Raw genomic sequence first — 20,943 nt, 5'->3', positions numbered from 1 at the left:
ATTTTTATAGGGTCAATAAAAAATTTAACACTCAGTTTCTGCTGAAATTTTAGAAAATATTGGAGTCCGAAGACCCCGACCCACTCTACGTGGGTCTGCCCCCGATTACCCATTTCTCAGTAGCTTATTAACAATTTACATAATTATATAATTCAAAATAAAATAAGACAAACTTTTCACTAGGGTGTGGGATAAAGTCATTAGTGGCTTTATCACGTCACATCAGATCCGCGTCAGCCAGAGGGCTTTATTACATCTTCTCTTAACTTGTAGTGTGTGAGATAACGCCTCCTATTAAACAAAATCAAAAAATAAATTATTGGATGAAATGATGTGAGCCCCACCTGCAACTCACCTTCTTACTCGTTACCATGGTGAAGCCCCTTCAATGGTGCCCCTCCTTGAAGACAGCGGTGTGTGTGGTGGCGCCCTCTAGGCGTTATGGGAGGTGAGGTGGCAGCGGTGACGCCTCCATACCTCCTGCCTAATATATGAGAGAATTTAGTTATATGATAAGAAATGATTTTTTAGTGTTTTTAGGTGGTTGTAAATGTTATTACAAACCCAAATAAACTTAACCTCAAATGAATCCCAATGGAAAGTAAAAAAGAAAAACGTAAGTGGGTGGGAAGCAAGCAAATTGCAATGCGTTGTTGGTGGACTACTGGTGGAGCAGTTGGTTGCGTTGTACCAACAACTAGTGCGGGGTGTACACCACACCCACCCGCGCATTCTAGCATCACCCATCCCCTATCGTCATCCCATCATCACCGTCCACCCAACCACCCCAACCCCACCCTACCCGGTGGCCCTCTTCTTTTATCTCCTCCCCTCTTCCTCCCCCATTCCTCCATCCATTTCACCTTCCTATTCACCATCTTCACATCTCCATGTCCACCACCGCCACCACCGCCGCCGCCGTCGACAAACCTCCCCGGCGATTCCCTCCGCCGTGCTGGACACAAGACGAAGCCCTAGCTCTCATCCAATCCTACCGCGACCGATGGTACGCCCTCCGCCGCGGCTACCTCCGCACCGCCGACTGGGACGCCGTTGCCGAAAACGTCGGCAGGTTATGCCCCGGCGCTATTCCGCCCAAAACCTCCGCTCAGTGCCGCCACAAGATGGAGAAACTCCGTCAGCGTTACCGCGCTGAAAAACAACGCGCGCTTTCCTTCCCCGGCCCCAGGTTTCTCTCCACCTGGTTCTACTTTGAAGCTATGGATTCCATGGAACGTAACGGTACTGGATCTGACAGATCTGACGGTTTTACTGACAGATCTAACGGATCTGACGGTTTTATTCACGGTGAAGAAACAAACGCCGGATCTGTAACTAATACGGTTACAGATCCAGTTTATGCCGGTTTGAATCCCGGACGTGGTATCCGGTTCAAACCGGCACCGGGACCACCGGTTGCGGTTGCAACCGGTGGCCAGTTGGTGACGGTTGCATCTAGGGCTAATAATGTTAGGGTTTCACATGGTTATCCTGCACAAGAGGAAGATAATGATGATGAATTTGAATTTGAAAATCAGTATTATTCAGGAAAAATGCATAGATTATCCTCACAAGATGTAGGGAATTATCAGAGTTATCAGAACATAGAGCAGCATTCAGGGATTAGACCTAGAAAAATTAGTAAAGTTGGATTGAATTTTAACCATAATCATGGACCTCATGGTTACTGGAATGAAAATGGTGATGATGATGATGATGTTGGGGAAGATGATGATGATGTTTATAATGAGCGGATTAATAACAGGGGCTTAGGGCGAGAAGGAGAGTTTTCGAGAGGGGTGAAGAGAGATAAGGATGATTCGATAGGGCAAATAGTGGCGTCGATTAAGCTTTTGGCGGACGGGTTTGTGAAGATGGAGAGGATGAAGATGGATATGGTTCATGAGATTGAGAAGTCGCGAATGGAAGCTGAGATGAGACGGAATAAGATGTTGCTGGAGTCGCAGAAGCAGATAGTTGAGGCGTTTGTTAAAGGGTTAGCGGAGAGTAAAAGGTAACGGCAGTGAATACATACTCTGTAAGAATAATGGGATTTTTTTAAGGTTTGTTTTCATTGAATGTTATAAATTTTCTATTGATATAGAGAAGTTACTGTGCTTGTTGATGTTAGTAGTTTCATTTCATGATGTTACTGTTCTTATGTCATTCTGTAAATCTGTACTTGAGATCGAAACCAAGATTGTGGCCTGAGGACCAGCTCATAAGAGGGTCAGCCTTGTGTTTTACTGGTTAGTCGGGTCGGTCCAACTTTGGGGATCAGGTTGGATCAAGATTAGCCGCTTGTCAATTTGCTGGGTTCAATGTGAATTAACAATCAATCTGGAAATGTTGTTTATGTTTTAACTTTGAAGCAAAAACCTGCCTAAATACAGCCCCGGTTATGAACAATACACAGTTATAAACAACTCGATTATAAACAGTCTAAACTCCACTCTGGTATAAACCATAAATCGCCTAAACTTGATGATAAACCGCCTAACATATATGTATAGCCTCGGTCATGGGATACCTTTAGACATAACGATGCAACACGGACAAGTAATACATGTTATGCATAAAAGATGTGAAAGAGATTTGTAGAGTAATCAATCAAAATGAATAATTTTATGTCCATAGCAAAACCAGACGAGTTAAAATGATCCAAAACACAATTTAATTCAACCAACTTCGTTCCCATAAAACCTTTCTCTTTGATCCGCCACTAATTAAGAGAACCAACTTCAACGATGATATAAATATACGCACGTATTGATTTATACATGTATTCATGTTGTACCCAGTATATATTGTGTGTATATTTAACACCTAGTATATGGTTGCATTTTGTTCAAAGTCATGTCAAGATGTTGATAATAACAATAATTGTCTAGTAATATTTCTCTATCAAATGGTATTCTCTTTGGTTTTCGGTTTAAAAGATGCAACTCTTGTGAGTATACGTGTGTATCACGAGATTATATTTTTGGTATTATCTTCATGATAGAAAAATAAAGATGTAAGAAAAAGTTGTAATTTAACCACAAAATTACAAATTGATGATGGTCATGAGACAATGATACATTACACATGGATTTGTTGGTGATTACGAAATTTAAGTGGGTGACCAAATAAATATTTAATAATATATCCAAACAATAAAAAAGCCAAACTAAAAGAAAGTGTGTCCTTTTTTTTAAAACGGCAAATTTGGATCACTAACGGACTACTGGAGTATTACCGTGCCACTAGCGGAACCACCCGATCATATCCATCTCCACTAGGCATAAAGCCTATACACCAATTCAGGAGGAAACCCAATAAATATGGGAAAACCTCCTTTGTAGGAATCGAACCCAGGACCTATTGGTCCCAAAGCCTTATCCCACACCCAAAATGCCACTAGATTATAAATCCATGGACGAAAGTGTTTCCTCTTAACTTGTTTCCTCTTAACTAACATTCATTTTTTTTAAATGTTATCTAAGAATAAATATTACGTTTATGAGAAGGATGTTCAAATAATAACCATAACCATTGTTTTATCTCACAATCTTTTCTACTCGTAAAGTTAATATATACATCACACCATTTCAAAACATTAAACTCTTAGATCATGTGTAGTCGCTCGTGACTGGGCTTTATCTTGAGCATAGCGCCCCATAGCGCCAGGGAACAACCCCCCCCCCCTCCTCTTGCGCTATGGGCTGAAATTTGGGTTGGCCGCGATGAGGATGACGGGTGAAAAGTGGCTGAGGATTTGAATTTTTACCGTTGAACGGTCAAAAAGATCTATATATCTCATTGGTTGACATAACCAATAGAATGTCTCCAGCAAAGGTATACGTGGCCTTTCATCTTCAACCCACACATCACCAAGTAAATCAAATTTATTAACAAAAAACAATGTACGTCATCACTAGACGTCTCTTACTAGCCGGTATGATGACCAATATAAGAGAGGTGAATCACACGTCCTAGAATAGATCCGGTGATGCTTGATATTTAATCATCGAATCTTCGTAACAGATTCCCACATTCTTACCACCGAACTCTTGACAACAATGTAGTTCGTTTCATGTGGTGTTTACTGTTTTGGTAAGGTATAATTGAAAAGTCAATGGGTAAGGTGTGGGTTTGGTGTTAGACCATGCTTAGTGGTTTGATGAATAATGCCATCATCCTAAGGCGTTTTCTGCCATGTGTCAGTCTAGTCATCATGGGGGCATTATTTGGCGTTTTTGCAAAAGTGGCGTAATGGAAATAATGCCCAATAACGCCCCATCCAATCATTACACAATATATATGGGTGAGAGGTAAAAAAAGAAACAAAAAAATTAAATCTAGCCATTTGTTTATGACCGTTGCATCTCGTTCTGATTGGTCGAAGATTTGCCCCTTGAGCGTGTTTCAAAACACGCCACAAACCATTTTTTCGCGAATAACGCCCGATCACGCCGAGAGGGGCGGTGAAGTGGCGTTTTTGGGCGTGTTTGGGCAATTTAAAAAAAAAAAAACGCTCACTACGGACGGTGTTATAGTGGTAGACTACTAGCCACAGTGGGGCCAATGCACGTCGCACCTATTATCGTCATTATCACCACCCATACTCCACTTTAAATCATTCTCCCACCACCATTACTACCACTTTACTCCACCACCTCCCATATCATATGATGTCAACCACCGACACCATCAAACCAGCACGTAATTTAGAAAGGTGCTTAAAGTTAATGATCATGAAGTGGATGAGAATGGGGAAAAATTAGGATAAAAGAATGTCTGAGACTATGGTTGTAAAACAAGGTTTCCAAGGCCGAGTAAGTAGTCGCTACAAGGTAGGCTGGCGAGGCGACTTTCTTTGACTCCGCCTAATTACTCGGAATCGGTCAAACGCGGTCAACCTCGGCCAAAATCGCATCTAGTATGTCAACTCGGGCCGAGTTTGACTTAAAACATAATTTTATGCCTATCGTATTAAAGAATGAATATCATTTTCACGTATTTTGTTATAGATATTAGTAAATTTATGTTATCTGACATATATTTAATTTCCAAAAACTAATTTCTTTATGATTTAACATGTCCGAGTACTCCCCGAGTACTCTCCGCCTAGGCCGAGTACTCTCAACTCCCCGGTCGACCGACTAGAGAGCACCTAGCGACTTTTACAACCATGGTCTGAGTTAGTTGGTAAAAATATTATGCTATGAGTCTCTTTATTTAATAATGTGTTTATAGTTGAAAGATTAACATATATAGGTTTATGTAAAAATGTATCACTTTTTTGTATGTTTTGATTAGAGTTCACCATTGCTTATTTTTGTAAACTAGAATTACAACCCGCCGCAATTGCGGCGGGGATTCTTTAGTTATAACTAAGTCAATTTAGGACGCACACGTTATGTTGAACCCGTCAAACGGGAAAAAAATAGACGATGTAAAAACGTTCACCCACACACGCACGTTGCGTCGTGTTAACTCGCAAAATTTAGAACGAAACGTAGAAACGCTAAACCAAAGACGCATGTTACCATGTGTTAAGTCACAAAATTTAGAACGAAGCATAAAGCGAAAAATTTGCGGAAAATGAAAACTATAAAGGACCAAAGTTGAAAGTAAAAAAAGTTGTGAGGACAGATTGGAAAAGATAAAAAGTTTTGTGGTAAAAGTTAAAAAAAAAACAAATAGTTTTTGGTTAAAAGTAATTTATGAAATACTTTTGGGTGAAAAGTAACCTATTCGGGAATATCCGGATCTATGCTTATTTTCAACTCCCCGAGGCATTTCGTCGCTTACTACGCCTTTAATATTTTTTTTTAAAACCCCCAAAGACAAGGTTACAACAACCATATGCATAATCATTTTTTCTTTGAAAAACCTGCAAAGCCAAGATTACAACACATAAGTAAAAAAATCAAAGTGGTTAAATCGTAGAAGATGGAAACTTTTGAATTAGAAGTAAAAAATCAAATTAATTAAAGGGGTTAAATTACCAAAGATTATATTTTAAACTTAAATTGTCAAATATTAAAACGTTAGTGTTAAAAAGGAAACAAAGATTAAAAATTTTAAACTTAAATTGTCAAAGATTAAAACTTTAGGGTAAATTGTCAAATATTAAAACTTTAGGGTTAAAAAAGAAACAAAGATTAGAAGTTTGAACTTAAATTGTCAAACATTAAAACTTTAGGGTTAAAAAGGAAAATTTCCAATTTTTTTTGAAATACTCCCAAAACTAAAGATACAACCTTTTATGCATGTATAAGTTGCTTATTTATATGTTAATAATGTTCATTTTTCTAACGAAAAACTAACTTACTTTTAAAATACTCTTATACCTACTTCTTGCGACTTTCCTTCATCTTTTGAATAGAATTATAAAATCCATTTGATTAGAGTTTCCATCACGTGTTTCACTACCAAAATCGTAACATACTTTGTAAATTGTTTTGATATGTTATTTTTGCTAATTACTATTGAATGACCTATATTTTGTTATCGGTAATCATAATATCCTTTGATGGGTTTACTTACGATGCTCATGAATATGAGACTATGTGAGTTAGTGTTAGGTTTAATAGGGAATCTCAAAAAAGTGGCAAACCGGAAACTATGCATTTAACATATTAAATATAGGGTTACTAGGTTAGAGCCCACGTGTACACGTGGTTTAACAAATGAAAATACTTTGAATTTGTTTGGTTTTAATTAAAATAATAAAAATAATTTTAATATAAATAAAATAAACTTAAAAACCCATATGATAGGTAAAAAAATACAACGAATAATTCAGATTTCACTAAAATAATTAATACACCACATTGGTTGTCTTATTTGTAATATTCTCATTGTTATCTAATTTGAATGTTTAATGGTCTTGACTGAAACTAAAATTAAACGTGCATAAAAGAAAGTTGCATATACATACATAAGTCTAATGACAAAGTGAAAGTATCTCAGCTCGTTTGTCGCTCGGTTGTCGCATCCCCTTACCATATGGAAGTATACGATCTCGCCTATAAAAGCAACCAATTAAAAATGATTAATTTGTAAAAATAACTAACAATAAAAAAATTCTAAACAAAATAATCTCATATGGATTACGCCTACCAACTTAGTTCTTATATATTTATTTTATTATTACTTATATTTTATTGATATTTTTACATTAAAAGTCTAAAACGTTAGTAAAGCCATTAGTTATTTACATGTTTATTTTATTATAATTGAATTTTATTAATCTCTACTATAAAGCAAAGATATGATAAATATAAATGGAAAACAAAATGGTAAAAGATAAAGTTTATGGATTAAATGAATATATTTTTTATTTGAGATATAATCTATATCTATTTATTTAGGGTAAATGATAAAAAAGATAAAATTCATGTATTAAAATAATATTTCTTTTATTTGAATCTTATTAAAAAAATATTATCTATATCTATTTATTTAGGAGGGAAAAAATAATTGAGATTAACTCATAAAATGCCATGTGTCCTCATGTGATTTACTTTATTATATGTATAGATTGGATTTTGATGATTTTAAGTTTCATCTGTTGGACAATAATAATCGCAACTTTAAAAACTCCCTCCAACGATCTAAAATTGTAAGAATTTGGCCCCCCATTAATCAATTTCTAACATATAAGAATTTGCATTCCTCAATAGATTTAAGTGCACATGTAGACTCCTTAAACGATTTAAGTGCACTAATGTTGGGAAAAAAATCAATAGGGGCCAAGTTTTTACAAATTGGGATCGATGTAGGGAATTTTTAAAGTTCTGATTATTATCGGCCAACATATGAAATCTGGGATTATTAAAACCTAATAACCCTTAAATACATCATAAAAAAATTTAACATGTAAAAAATTATTTTTTAAAAAACATTTTCGTAGCTTTTGCATATAAGAAGTGTAGAAGTCATTCTAATAAAAAATCATATCGTAAAAAAAGTTTTTTAAATCTTTTTAACTGTTTTTAAGCATTTATTGTTGTTTTTGGATTTTTTTTTATTAAAAAGCTTTCTACGCGTATATATATGCAAAAACTCCGAATTCTTTTGTTTGAAAAAAAAATGATTTTTTGCATGTTAAATTGAATTTTTTATTATATGTTTTATAGGGAATCTCAAAAAAGTGGCAAACCAAGAACTATGCATTTAACATATTTAATATATCATATAAAATATATTTAACATGTAAAAAATATTTTTTTAAAAACATTTTCAAAGCTTTTACATATAAGATGTGTAGAAGTCCTTCTAATAAAAAAAGTTTTTTTTTAACCTTTTTAACCGTTTTTAAGCATTTATTGTTGTTTTTGGATTTTTTAGCTTTCTATGTGTATGTATATGCAAAAGCTCCGATAGTTTTACCTAAGTTGAAAAATAGTTTTTACGTACGTTTGAAAAATGTTTTTCTGTAAGTTGTCGAATGTAAAATACTTTTTTTGAGCACGGTGTCAAATGAAAAAAAAGTTTTTGTACGCCCATGATCGTCAGTCTGAGCTCCTCTAACCGTCACGCGTAAATCTATTTTTCAAACATATGTAAAAACGGCATGCATAAATGTTTAGTGTTTACATACGTTTGAAAAATTGTTTCTCGTACGTTGTCGAATGTAAAAAAAATTCCGCGCACGGTGTCAAATGTAAAAAAAAATCGTGCACGATGTCGAATGTAAAAAAATGTTTTTTTATTACACACGATAAAAAAAATGTTTTTTACGCCCCTGATCGTCGGCCCGGGCTCCTCTAAACGTTTGTGGAATGTAAACGCTCTGTGTTTTTCTTTGATTTCCGTAGGTGTTGGGGCTTTTACGTTCAAATGACGAGGATAATGAAAAAAAATGAAGATTAAGATCAAAGATCGAAGACGTTTTCTTTTTATACATGTACCGTAATTTTTTGTATAAAAAATCATGTGTTATAATTATTTTTTTAAATAAATAAACGTAATTAATGTTGATATGAAGAGTGATGTAGTCTATGATGTTTGATAAGTTGACATAAATAGTACATAAGTCAAATTTTATAAAAATACGTTTCTATTACTATTTATTATTTTTTAATCAATAAAATCACTGCAAAACAAATCAAACTTAAACAATTAAATCTCAACCACTCATACATTAGAGATCTAGGGTGGATAATGGTTTTTACTGTTCTCGCATCTAAAGGTGGTTTCTATTTTACCCCATCCCTATATGTATATACATGTTTATATATGTATGTCTATATGTATACTAATTAAAAATAATAATTCGAGCCGAACCGAGCTGAGGGGACCTTTGCTCATGCTTGGCTCGTTTACAAACCGAACCGAGCAGAGCGACTCGTTTACAATCGAGCGTCAAATCGAACGAGCATTTTCCGAACAATTTATAACGACCGTCGAGCGAGCAACGAGCGGCGAGCAGTTTGAATGGCCCTAGACATATGTAGGTAATATAACCTACACATGAATTACACATATGTAAGTTAGATACATAAATGAAATTTCTAACAATTTCTTTCTCTAAGTTTTTTTTATTAAGATTGAAAAAACAAATAATTTATATTGTTTTGCGTGTTCTCGTAAAATTTAGTTCTTCATAAATCCCTCCCATGTACGAATTATATCCATATGCTATGTTATTATTTATCCATAGTGCGTATATGGTGCACGAACACATAAAACCATCGCCTAAATACATGTATAATATCCTAGTGACTTCGTACATTTCACACAAAAAAAACTCATATCATATTACGTAATTATATATATGTGTGTGTGTGTTAAACATATCATGTCACAAATCATATTACAGTAACTTATTGTAATCTTGTTTGTAAATTCATCATAACCTAAATTCAGAACATCATATGTATATATATATATATATGTGTGTGTGTGTGTTTGTTAAACATATCATATCACAAATCAGATTACAATAACTTACTGTAATCTTGTTTGTAGATTCATCATAGCCTAAATTCAGGACTTCTCTTAGAAATATGTATATAAATAAGTTATCTTAGTTTTTTTCTAGCAAAAGATCGAAATATTCGATAAGCGTGAAAATGGCAAGCCAAACAACAACACATGCATTGCTTATATGCCTTACCTTGATTACATTACTCGTTGTTAATAAGGGTAATTAGATCAGCCTATTTATGTTCGAATAGTTTCTACATCATTGAATCTATTAAAAATTATAACAATTTTGTTGTTGTTGTTCAGGTGAGTTATGTTCGATTCACAGCTTGAACGGAAAACAGATGTGTCAGAAATACAATGCTCCCAACAACATCGTAAAATATTGTTGTTGTCCGGATCTTGCATTTTGCTTCGACGACAAAGACTTGTGTGATAGAAAATGTCCTCACCTTCAAATATGTAATTGACGTGAGTTTTAACAAAATAAATTGTCTTTTGTTTTGCTTTGGATATTGTTTGCATACACAAAGAGAGAATCAATTTTACATCTATATTATTTTTCTATATGTTAACCTTTTAATTTCCAAAAAATGAATTTATGTTTATTTGTATGTTCTCGTAGTGTATAGTATTTTATGTTGATTTCTCGTGCGCGTGTACATGTGTATATGTATATATTAATTTCCCAAAAAAAAAACCGATTTTATGTTTATTTTGTATTTTCCTGTAAAGTATAGTATTTTATGTTGATTTCTGTGTATATGTATATAACTAGTTGATGCCCCGCCCGCGTTGCGGGCGATGGCCGAATAATTCTCAATAAATTAAAAAAACATTATTATAGTTTTGTTAGGAAAAAAAACTAAAACGATGACAAGACCGTAGTTCTGAGCTAAGGGCAAAGGGCTAATCACGAGAATAGCCAAGTTTTGGTCAAACTTTCAAAAATAGCCAGTTGACACCCCATAAAATGGGCTTTCACGAATTTCAACGCGGCTCAAATAAAACGTGTCAAAAGATGATTGGTCATGGGGAAAGTTCTTAAATTTTAATTTGAGCCGTGTTGAAATTCGTGAAAGCCCATTTTATGGGGTGTCAACTGGCTATTTTTGAAAGTTTGACCAAAATTTGGCTATTCTCGTGATTAGCCCAAGGGCAAAACTGTTGTTTGTCAGGATTAAATCGAGTCAACCAATTAAAAAAACACTTTTATAGTTTTGCTAAAAAAATTAAAACGATAGCAATACTGTAATTTGAACTGAGGGCAAAGTTGTATTTGTTGACTTGGGTAAAATCGTAATTTGCCAAAAGTTAAAGTGATGACAATACTATAAATTTGAAACAGAGACAAAATCGTAATATAATTTTGTACTAAGGACAAAATCGTAATTTTAAGTTGGGGACAAAACTATATTTTTAATTTAAACTGGGCAAAATCAAAATTTTGAACAGAGGGCAAAATTATAATTTTGAATTGAGGGGCAAAAGCATACTTTTATTTTGAACCGGGAAAAAACATAATTTTAAACTGAAGGCGAAATCATAATTTTTGAAATGGGGCGAAAACACAAAATTGTCATTTTTAGTTTGGGGCAAAAGCAAAAAGAGTAAATTTCAAAGTTCGTCCTTTATGTATGTCTAATATATCAAAGTATGTCCTTTATCTTTAATATCTTCAAGAAACATACTTAATGTTTGCAAATCCTTACATGTTACGTCCTTTAGTCCTAATCCAGTTACTTTTCATGGTTAAATCAGACAAAGTGTATCCTACATAAGGGTATTTTGGACATTTTACCATTTATTTATATAAAACAATATACCTCCTCTCCTCCACCAAACACAAACACTCTCTCTCTCTCTCTGCCATCACTATAAAAAATGATAAATCAGTCTCTCTCTCTAAACTTGTTCTCTCTCTCTTAACTCTCTCTCTCTAGTTCTTTGTTCACACCACTAGTACCATAAACCACCACCAGTACCATAAACCACCACGACTACCCCTACCGGCCATCACCGCCTACCCCCCACCGGCCATCACCACCTTCCCCCAAAACCACCAGCACCTTCCCACTTTTTTGATCGATTTTTGGTCTCGATTAGTGTATCATTTGTGTATGATGTTTTTGAAGCTTGAATTTAGTATTTTATCAGTAAAATCATCATTTTCAAAGCTGGAGTTTGCACGTTTACAACACATGCCAAATCTCCCTTCTCTCTCCTCAACGAAACTGAAAACTCAAAATTAAAACCCCATCAAATTCATCTTCTCTTCTGATCCTACACAACAACTGCTACATGTAAAAATCTGCACAAACTCTATCGATCACTACAATTATATGGATTCGGAGCAGTTAATTCCCGCCGGAGGCAGTGGATCGCACTACGTGCAAATGCAATCTGAGCCGTCGAGACTGTCATCGTTCGTCTCGTTTCATCAAAATCCGCCTGAGTCAACTCGGATTTTCGATGAGTTACCGAAGGCCACAATTGTGCAAGTTTCCCGTCCCGATGCCAGCGAATCGGAGATCTATATGTTGTAGATCTTGATTTTTGGTACCCAATATGTACGTTTCAAATCTTGAATCGGAGATCTGTGGTGTTGGTGTGGTGGTGGCATGGTCGCCGCCGACTTCCAGGTGATGGTGTGGGGGTGGCGTGGTCTGGAGTGGGGGAAGTGGTGGCATGGTCGCCGGTGAACCTGCTGCCGGTTTCAAGGTTGTGGGGTGGGGTGGCGTTGGTGTGAAGGTGATGGTGGCAGATGATGGTGAGAGAGAAGAGAGAGAGTGTGTGTGTGTTTTAGAGGGAGAGAGACAGAGTGTGTGAGAGAGAGTAGATATATAATTGCGTTTTAGAAAAGTCATGTTTCTGGGTTTGTTTCTTGATTTGCTTGATTATGGACAAAATTCATGTTTCTGGGTTTGTTTCTTGATCTGCAATTGGGTTTTCGTTTTTTTTTTTTTTTCTGTATTTATTATAATTTTTTTTGGATTTTGTAATGTAGGATGGAAGTGGTTGAGAGAGAGAGAGAGAGAGAGAGAGAGAGAGAGAGAGAGAGAGAGAGAGAGAGAGAGAGAGAGAGAGAGAGAGAGAGAGAGAGAGAGAGAGAGAGAGAGAGAGAGAGGTGGAGGTGACAGCGGGTGGGTGATGGTGGCAACAGGTGGGTGGGTGGTGGTTGTAGGGTAGTTTTAGAGAGAGAGAGAGAGTTGAGATAGTGAAGATTATTTCTGTATATGTATAATCTTTGTTAAAGATGATTACTCTATTTATTATTTATTATTTTTATGATTTTTATTTTAATATTTAGGGTAAAATGACCAAGATATCCTCATGTGGGGTCTAATTGGTCAGACTTAACCATGAAAATTAACTTAGTTAGGGCTAAAGGACATAACACGCAAGGGTTTGCAAACATTAAGTATGTTTTCTGAGCATATTAAAGATAAAGGACATACTTTGTAATAAATGACATACATAAAGGACGAACTTTGTAATTTACTCAAGCAAAAATTTATTTTGAACTGGGGCTAAAATTGTAATTGTAATCTGGGGATAAAATCATAATTTTGAACCGAGGGCAAAAGCGTAATTTTGAGCGAGGGACAAAACCATAATTTTATTTTGAAGTACGGGCAAAAATGTAATTTTATTTTAAAATAAGGATGAAACCGTAATTTTAAAACAAATATAAAATAATAAAATTATTGGTCTAATAGGGAAGTGTCACACAGCTGTGTGGCACTGTTTTTTGTATATGTAGCAATTAGACTTTGTACTAACCGGCAAAAGTTTATATATATTATTATCTAAAATTTAATAATAAAACAAATATATAAAATTTAATGTGAATTTATGTGGATACCTTCGGTTAATTGAATATAACCAAATAAAAATAAGACTGTAAAATAAATGCTTTTTAATGGCTCAAAATTCTTTAATTATACTTCTAAATTTACATCTATTTTTTATTTTGATTCTTAAACCCTCAACCAAATACGAAAATACCTTTTCTCAACCAGTTTGAATAAAGTTAATGAATTCTGAAATATATAAGATTTAGAAATAAACTGAAATAATTTAAGCTGATCTAGATGTAAAAGAAATAAAGTAAATAATATAAAATTTACTCAAAGTTAACGGAGTCAATCCTCATCTAACCCCACTTAAACCCAATGGCGGACCTAAGACTATGGTACGTTGGTTGGTCGACCCCTGCCCGTGAAAATTTTTGTTTTTAGTGTTGTATGTACGATAAAATCCCAAACGACCCCATGAATGTTTGACACCGACCCATGAAACTTTGAAAAAAAGTAAACAACTCCGCAAAATTTTGACACAATAAATTTAATCTAACTAGGTTATAACCCCGTGTATTACACGGGTTTAATAAATAAATATTATATAATAAATAATAAAACAATATATCTTTAAAAACCTTCTTTATTGCTCGGGTTGAATAAATATAATTTCATATATTAAATGATAAAATGTTATATCTATAAGAACAATATGTATTGTACGGGTTGAATAAATGTAATTCTATATACCAAATAATAAAAAGGTTATATCTTTAAAATAATGTGTATTACACTGGTTAAATAAATGTAATATTGTTTACCAAATAATAAAAAAGTTATATTTTAAAAAACCCTCGTGTATTACTCGGGTTGAGTAAATATGATTTTATATACCAAATAATAAGAAAAATATATATAAAAAACTAATAGATATACTCGGTAAATGATAGATATGGATTGCGAAGATAATTATTGAAAATGAAAGATACAGTGACCAAACATGTTATTCAATAAGCAAATAAGCAGACATTTGAGTGATAAAATATAAATTATATTTAAAAAAACTCATAATAAATCTAATTTTATATATAAAGCAATATTGAAAGTTATATACAATTTGTTTAAAAATTATGTAATAAAATCGATATAATAATTTTTTAATAATGAAAATATAAATAAATAATATATTAATACAAAGTTTGGTTTTGATGATAAATAATTTGGTTTGGTTTTATGTCTAACATTATATATACTATGGTAGAAGTTTAGAGTTTATTAGAGAAAATTACATCATCGAAAAAATTAAGAATAAATTTGTATATTATAAAAAAATGAGAAGTATACATTAAATTTAAACTAAATAATAGTTATCTATAATTAAGTAGAAAAGATGAGTTAAGTGCCATTTACGTCACGTCCATGTCGTGGTTTGTTCACTTTTGCCATTTTATGTCAAATTTCAAAATTGTACCATTTTTCACCCTGACATAATGAAAACGTGCCATTTCAGTCCAAAAAAATAACCACAGTTAAAAAATTCAGTTAGCTTAGGGGTAAAATTCGTTTGTTTCTAAGCAGCTGGTCACGAGTTTGATCCCGACCAGCAGCAATTTTGACTGTGGTTACCCTTAAGTTAACTGAAATTTTTTAAATGTGGTTATTTTTTTAGACTGAAATGTCAGGTTTCCATAATAGTTATCTATAATTAAGTAGAAAAGATGAGTTAAGTGCCATTTACGTCACGTCCCTGTGGTTTGTTCACTTTTGCCATTTCATGTCAAATTTCAAAATTGTACCATTTTTCACCCTGACATATTGAAAACGTGCCATTTCAGTCCAAAAAAATAACCACAGTTAAAAAATTCAGTTAGCTTAGGGGTAAAATTCGTTTGTTTCTAAGCAGCTGGTCACGGGTTTGATCCCGACCAACTGCAATTTTGACTGTGGTTACCCTTAAGTTAACTGAATTTTTTTAAATGTGGTTATTTTTTTAGACTGAAATGTTACGTTTCCAAAATGTTAGGGAGGAAACAGTGCAATTTTAAAATGTGGTCTGAAATAGTAAAAGTGAACAAACCACAGGGACGTAAATGACACTTAACTCAGAAAAAGATTAAATAAAATAATATTTAGTAGGAGAGTTAATTTACCCAAAATTTAGACTAACAAACATTTTCTCCAAATAGCATAGTTGAAGTGTTGAATGCAATTACACGTTATATTTTTTTCTCCACATCAAGATGTTTTATATCTTTTGCCTGAGTTTAGATGACTTAAAAATGGCCGTTGTATGAATTTTTTTAAAGTGGTTCTTTTTTTTGGATAATGCTTGTATTAGAAAAGATTAAACTAAATACTAATTATCTGTAAGAGTTTAAACTAAATAATATTTAATAGGATGTTTATCTATAAGTAATTAGAAAAATTAGAAAAAATTAAACTAAATAATAGAAAAATTAAAAGACACATAGCCTAATATAATGACAAGTGTCCCAAATATGGTTTCTTTTATTATATATAATAATAATAATAATAATAATAATAATAATAATAATAATAATATAGATATAGATTTTAAAATAAAATATAAAATATATAGTATAATTTAAATAACAAATGTGAAACAATATAAATATTAAGCCCACAACAAAGCAAAAACAAAAAATCAAGCCCATGTTAACCATTAAAATGTTTAAGCCCCAAAATTAAATTGTTTGTCGTTTGACCCATTCGGCTTTTAAACAAAAAATAAGCCCATGTTAATCATTAAATTGTTTAAGTCCTAATTTTTTTTTTGAACAACACAGAACCTTTATTAACCTCAAGAAAATGTCCTGTAGCACCCCAAAATTAAATTGTTTGTCGTTTAACTGGCTTTTGAAAGTTAAATTGTCTTTTAAATGTTAAAGCTAAATAAAAAAAGGCGGCAATTAAAAAAAAAACCAGACAATCTATAAAAAAAAATCAAACATAGGCACACACAATGCACATGTATGAATAAAATTGAACAGGTCTCGCCAGAGTCGCCAGCCACCCAGCCTCGCCAAATCCAGTGCCGCCTTTCGGCAAATCTTGTTTTGTAATTCAGCCCACATTTTTTTTGTTTTAGTGAATGCTTTCAATTAATTTCAGTAAACTAGATATTGCTTTACTATTTTCATTTATATGAGGATTATGAATTAAAATAAAAATTTTTAATTTTTAATACACGTTTTATTTTAAATAAACAACGTCACGCTTTGGAATGATTTTGAGCTCTTTAAAGTGAAGAATTTGAGAGAAATAATTTATGTTTTCAATTCATTTTGTAACCAAATACATTAAAAATAAATTTGAGATTTCAATTCCAACAAATACCAAACAAATTAGAAATTTGAATTCATATTCAAATTTCATTACATTTCACGAACCCAAAACACCTTTAAAGTTATTTTATTAATTTTCTAGCTACTAAATCACAAAGCATCATCTAAACAAATTAGTGTTTTGTTTTACTCAATTAATTTTAACTCGTGTTTTGGCTTTAATATCACTATGGGATTTGGACCTTAGTAAAACTAATTTGAAGATTCTAGTATAATATCATTTCTAAGGGACCTAATTAAGTTTTATAACTTCTTTAATGGTGAGTGAGAGGTTTAAAAATTACCAGGTTATTTGGAAATAATATTGGAGGAAGTCAAGCATGAAAATTGGTCACTTTGTACAAATTTGCAAATTGTGACCAAGTTCATGTAAGGTTTCTGTAGTGATTTAATTAAAATTGAAAAAAAATGGCTACAACGTTACCGCCACGTAGGTAGGGGCTCTCAATAACTTCTCCCTCAAAAGTGTGTAATAACTTCACTAACCGTTTTATTAAAATAATATTTAAATTAAACACATAAAAAATAAATTAAGATAAAAGGTTGTGACATGTATTTTGTATAATGAGACCAAACTTTTTTTTTTTAAATTTATACGTAAATGTAAGTTATAGAAAAATGAGTAAATTACAATTTACGTTATTTAAGTTTCAGTTAAATTTCAGACGTCTTTTAATAACAAAATTTTGTATTATTGTTTCTCATCAAGTATTGATTCCCAAATTGCATTAGTTGTTTTTTCACCACACTTAATAATTACTATCATCTAACAATCTAGGAATTAACACATTCTTCTTCTTGGAGTAGCATGTAAAATTCATACTTTAGGAGGGGTCATAAGAAAACTCAAATTATAACTTCCTAGTAAACATTTATTAACCAAAAATTGTTTTTTATTTTTTTTTCCTTCTTTGTTGATAGTGGTTTTCTTAAGGTTTCCAAGTGTAGTTGTTTTCTCTTAAATCTAACCATATATCACAATGAGTTAATTGTCCGGATTGTCCATGTGGTTTCACGTTTAGTCCTCACCTTTTGGAAATAGCAGATATGCTCCCTATGGTTTGTCATTTTGTTACTCGGATAGTCCCCTGACATTTACTCAGGGGGGACTATCCGAGTAACAAAATGTCAAACCATAGGGAGCATACCTGCTATTTCCAAACTAACTGCATCTACTCAGGGGACTATCCGAGTAACAAAATAACAAACCATACGGAGCATACCTGCTATTTTCAAAAGGTGGGGACTAAACGTGAAAAAACGTGAAACCACATGGACCATCTGGGCAATTAACTCTATCACAATATTCATATTTTTTTAGTCTAGTTACAAAAAAATAACATAATGTACACATTTGTTTTTATTTTTGGAATAATGGATTTTGATAATCTCAACTATTAGTCATTGTCCGGCAACGGTCCCAACTAAAAAATAACCACCGATGGTCCCACATTTTCACCTATCGTAAACCAATGGACCTTTACTAACATAACCTTAATTGCTTTTTGTCCTTTTTTTCCTTTTATGTTAGCAAAAGTCCATTGGTTTACTATATGTGAAAATGTGAGATCACCACTGATTATTTTTTAAGTTGGAGCCGTTGCTGGCCAACGGCTAATAGTTGTAATTATTAAAATCCATTATTCTTTCATTTTTTATTTTACATCTGTCTTCTATATTTTTAAACCGGTACGATCACTAAACCGATAGAACTGCTTATTCGATTACTGTACAGCTAAGTTATTCAAAACATTGTTTTCAATACCTAACTTTAGTTGCTCTAAAGCTTCTATCTTCCCTGATATCTGTATTTCATAGGATGTCACATATTGTTTCCATACTCATCACTTGTGATAAATGTCTCCTTGTTATCTGTTTGGTCTTAAAAATGATATCCCAAAGTATTGATTCTATGCACCAATTTATTGTTCATTTTATACTATTAAAATGATATTTCTTTACATAGTAAATTTTGACAATCATAAAACTGGTAAATTGAAGTTATTGTTCATTTAAATTGAACGTCTAAAGTGCTTGGCATAAATGACCATCAAAAGTGTTAAAATTACCTTTTAACCATAAAAATAATAGAATAAATAAATAAATAAATAAATAAGAAACTTAAAACCAAAAAAAAAAAATATGTTGACCAGGCCCGGCCAAGGAAGTCGCCCTCCTTATTGTTCTCTGTTAGGGAATTTAGAAATCAACGGATAATCAGAGAGGCGTGGAATCCCTCTCAGATCAAATTATTTCAGTGGTTTTCTCGAATAATTCAATCGCATACAACTCTAAATTCAAGAAATTGAACAACAGTAATCGTGTGGTTTGAGAGAACGGTAGTGGCTATAGCCGTAATTTCTCATGCCTTACGAAAAATTGTGTCGTTGACGTAGTTTACTTTTCTTTTTACATGTTATTCTTGTGAGAATGAAAGGAAAGTCTCTTTACAATAATGGTTACGGAGAAATTGTATTAGACTTTCAACAATTTGTTTAAATGATCCTAATTGTGGTCGCACTAATAAATATTTCCATTTTAAAGTCATCATGTGCATATTTATATAATAATATGTTAATTACAAAATTAAATCGCGGAAGAATCGGTGTCTCATTTGTTCACTTCATGTTATATCGCGGCTGTCCTTTGGCAGAAGATTAGTGTTTGGTGTCGCATCCCGCCTATATATGCGTTCTCCGTCAAAGATTTGCTGGATTTCCACAAGGTTTGCCCTCTCAGATCCGAAGCAAAAGAGGCTCTGCATGGTATCATGTTCTCTGCGTGTTGGTTCCTCTGGCTTATGCGTAATAAGGCGATTTTCTCAGATGCCGTCGTTAAGGTTGATAGTATTTTCAGCGAGGTCAAGTCTATGGGGTTTTTGTGGTATAAGAATAGAGCTAAGGGTAGGTCGATTTCTTGGATTGATTGGTGTAAATTTGTATTTAAGTAGCTTGTAGTTTTTGGTTGTTTTCCCGGCCCGGTTTTCGGGCTTGGGTGTGTTTTTTTAATGAAATAAGCTTTTCAAAAAAAAAAAAATTACAAAATTAAATTTTAGCTAGAATTTCAACAACATAGTTTTTGAAAGATTTAATGCGAGAGAGTGACCGAGAGAAAAATAGGCAGTTAATAATTGTCTTATGTACAATTAAAGCAAAATGTGTACATAATTTAATGTTATTTATTTAAATTAGTACTCTTTTTATTTTACTCTCTTTTGTCTGAACTGTTATTTATTTATTTTTTTTTAACGACAAATTTTGGATCACTGACGGACCACTTGCGGAACCACCCGATCATATCCATCTTCACTAGACATAATACCTATACACCAATTCAGGAGGAAACCCAATAAATATGGGAAAAACCCCTTTATGGGAATCGAACTCAGGACCTATTGGTCCCAAAGCCTTATTCCACCCCCAAAATACCACTAGGCTATAAAGCCATGGGCTGTTTGAACTGTTATTATAAGGGTGTGCGTTCTGGACGTGGAAGCCATGCCGCGTCGAAGTGGTGTGGACGCCAAACCATTTAAAAAAGCACCACATGTTCCTTTTAAAAAATCAATTCTACCCCCAAATTTTCTTTGTTGGATCAGTTCTGTTTAAATGTAATGGAAAACATGAATAATACCTGTTACAGCAGACAGGCCAGCAGAGAATCCAGTCAGAGATGCAGCCATTGATGTCACACCCCAACCGATGGCGGAAACATCAGGATGAGACGAAAACTAGATTGAAGAGACTTCACAACGCTATTTGTGTCAAGTATTTAATAATTACTTTTTACATTGCTTGAACTAGAATATAACAAATTTGAATAACGATAAGCATAAAAGAACTAAAATTTCATCTCAT

General features: G+C 33.2%; 1 protein-coding gene across 1 annotated transcript; it reads left to right on the top strand.

Annotated features, from left to right (window-relative positions):
• Positions 1-551: 551 nt before the first annotated feature.
• On the top strand, positions 552-2,159 carry LOC110872379. Its single transcript, XM_022121163.2, has one exon. The coding sequence runs from the start codon at positions 891-893 to the stop codon at positions 2,016-2,018; it is 1,128 nt and encodes a 375-aa protein (XP_021976855.1). The 5' UTR covers positions 552-890; the 3' UTR covers positions 2,019-2,159.
• Positions 2,160-20,943: the final 18,784 nt, after the last annotated feature.

The sequence above is a fragment of the Helianthus annuus genome, chromosome 6 (genome assembly GCF_002127325.2).
Source record: "Helianthus annuus cultivar XRQ/B chromosome 6, HanXRQr2.0-SUNRISE, whole genome shotgun sequence".
NCBI classification, from domain to species: domain Eukaryota; kingdom Viridiplantae; phylum Streptophyta; class Magnoliopsida; order Asterales; family Asteraceae; genus Helianthus; species Helianthus annuus.
The sequence above is the reverse complement of the archived record's forward strand: the minus strand, read 5'-3'. Positions and strand labels throughout refer to the sequence as shown.

Excerpts from the sequence above, each read along its gene's own strand:
- LOC110872379 (XM_022121163.2), top strand. The coding sequence starts at position 891 with ATGTCCACCACCGCCACCACCGCCGCCGCCGTCGACAAACCTCCCCGG.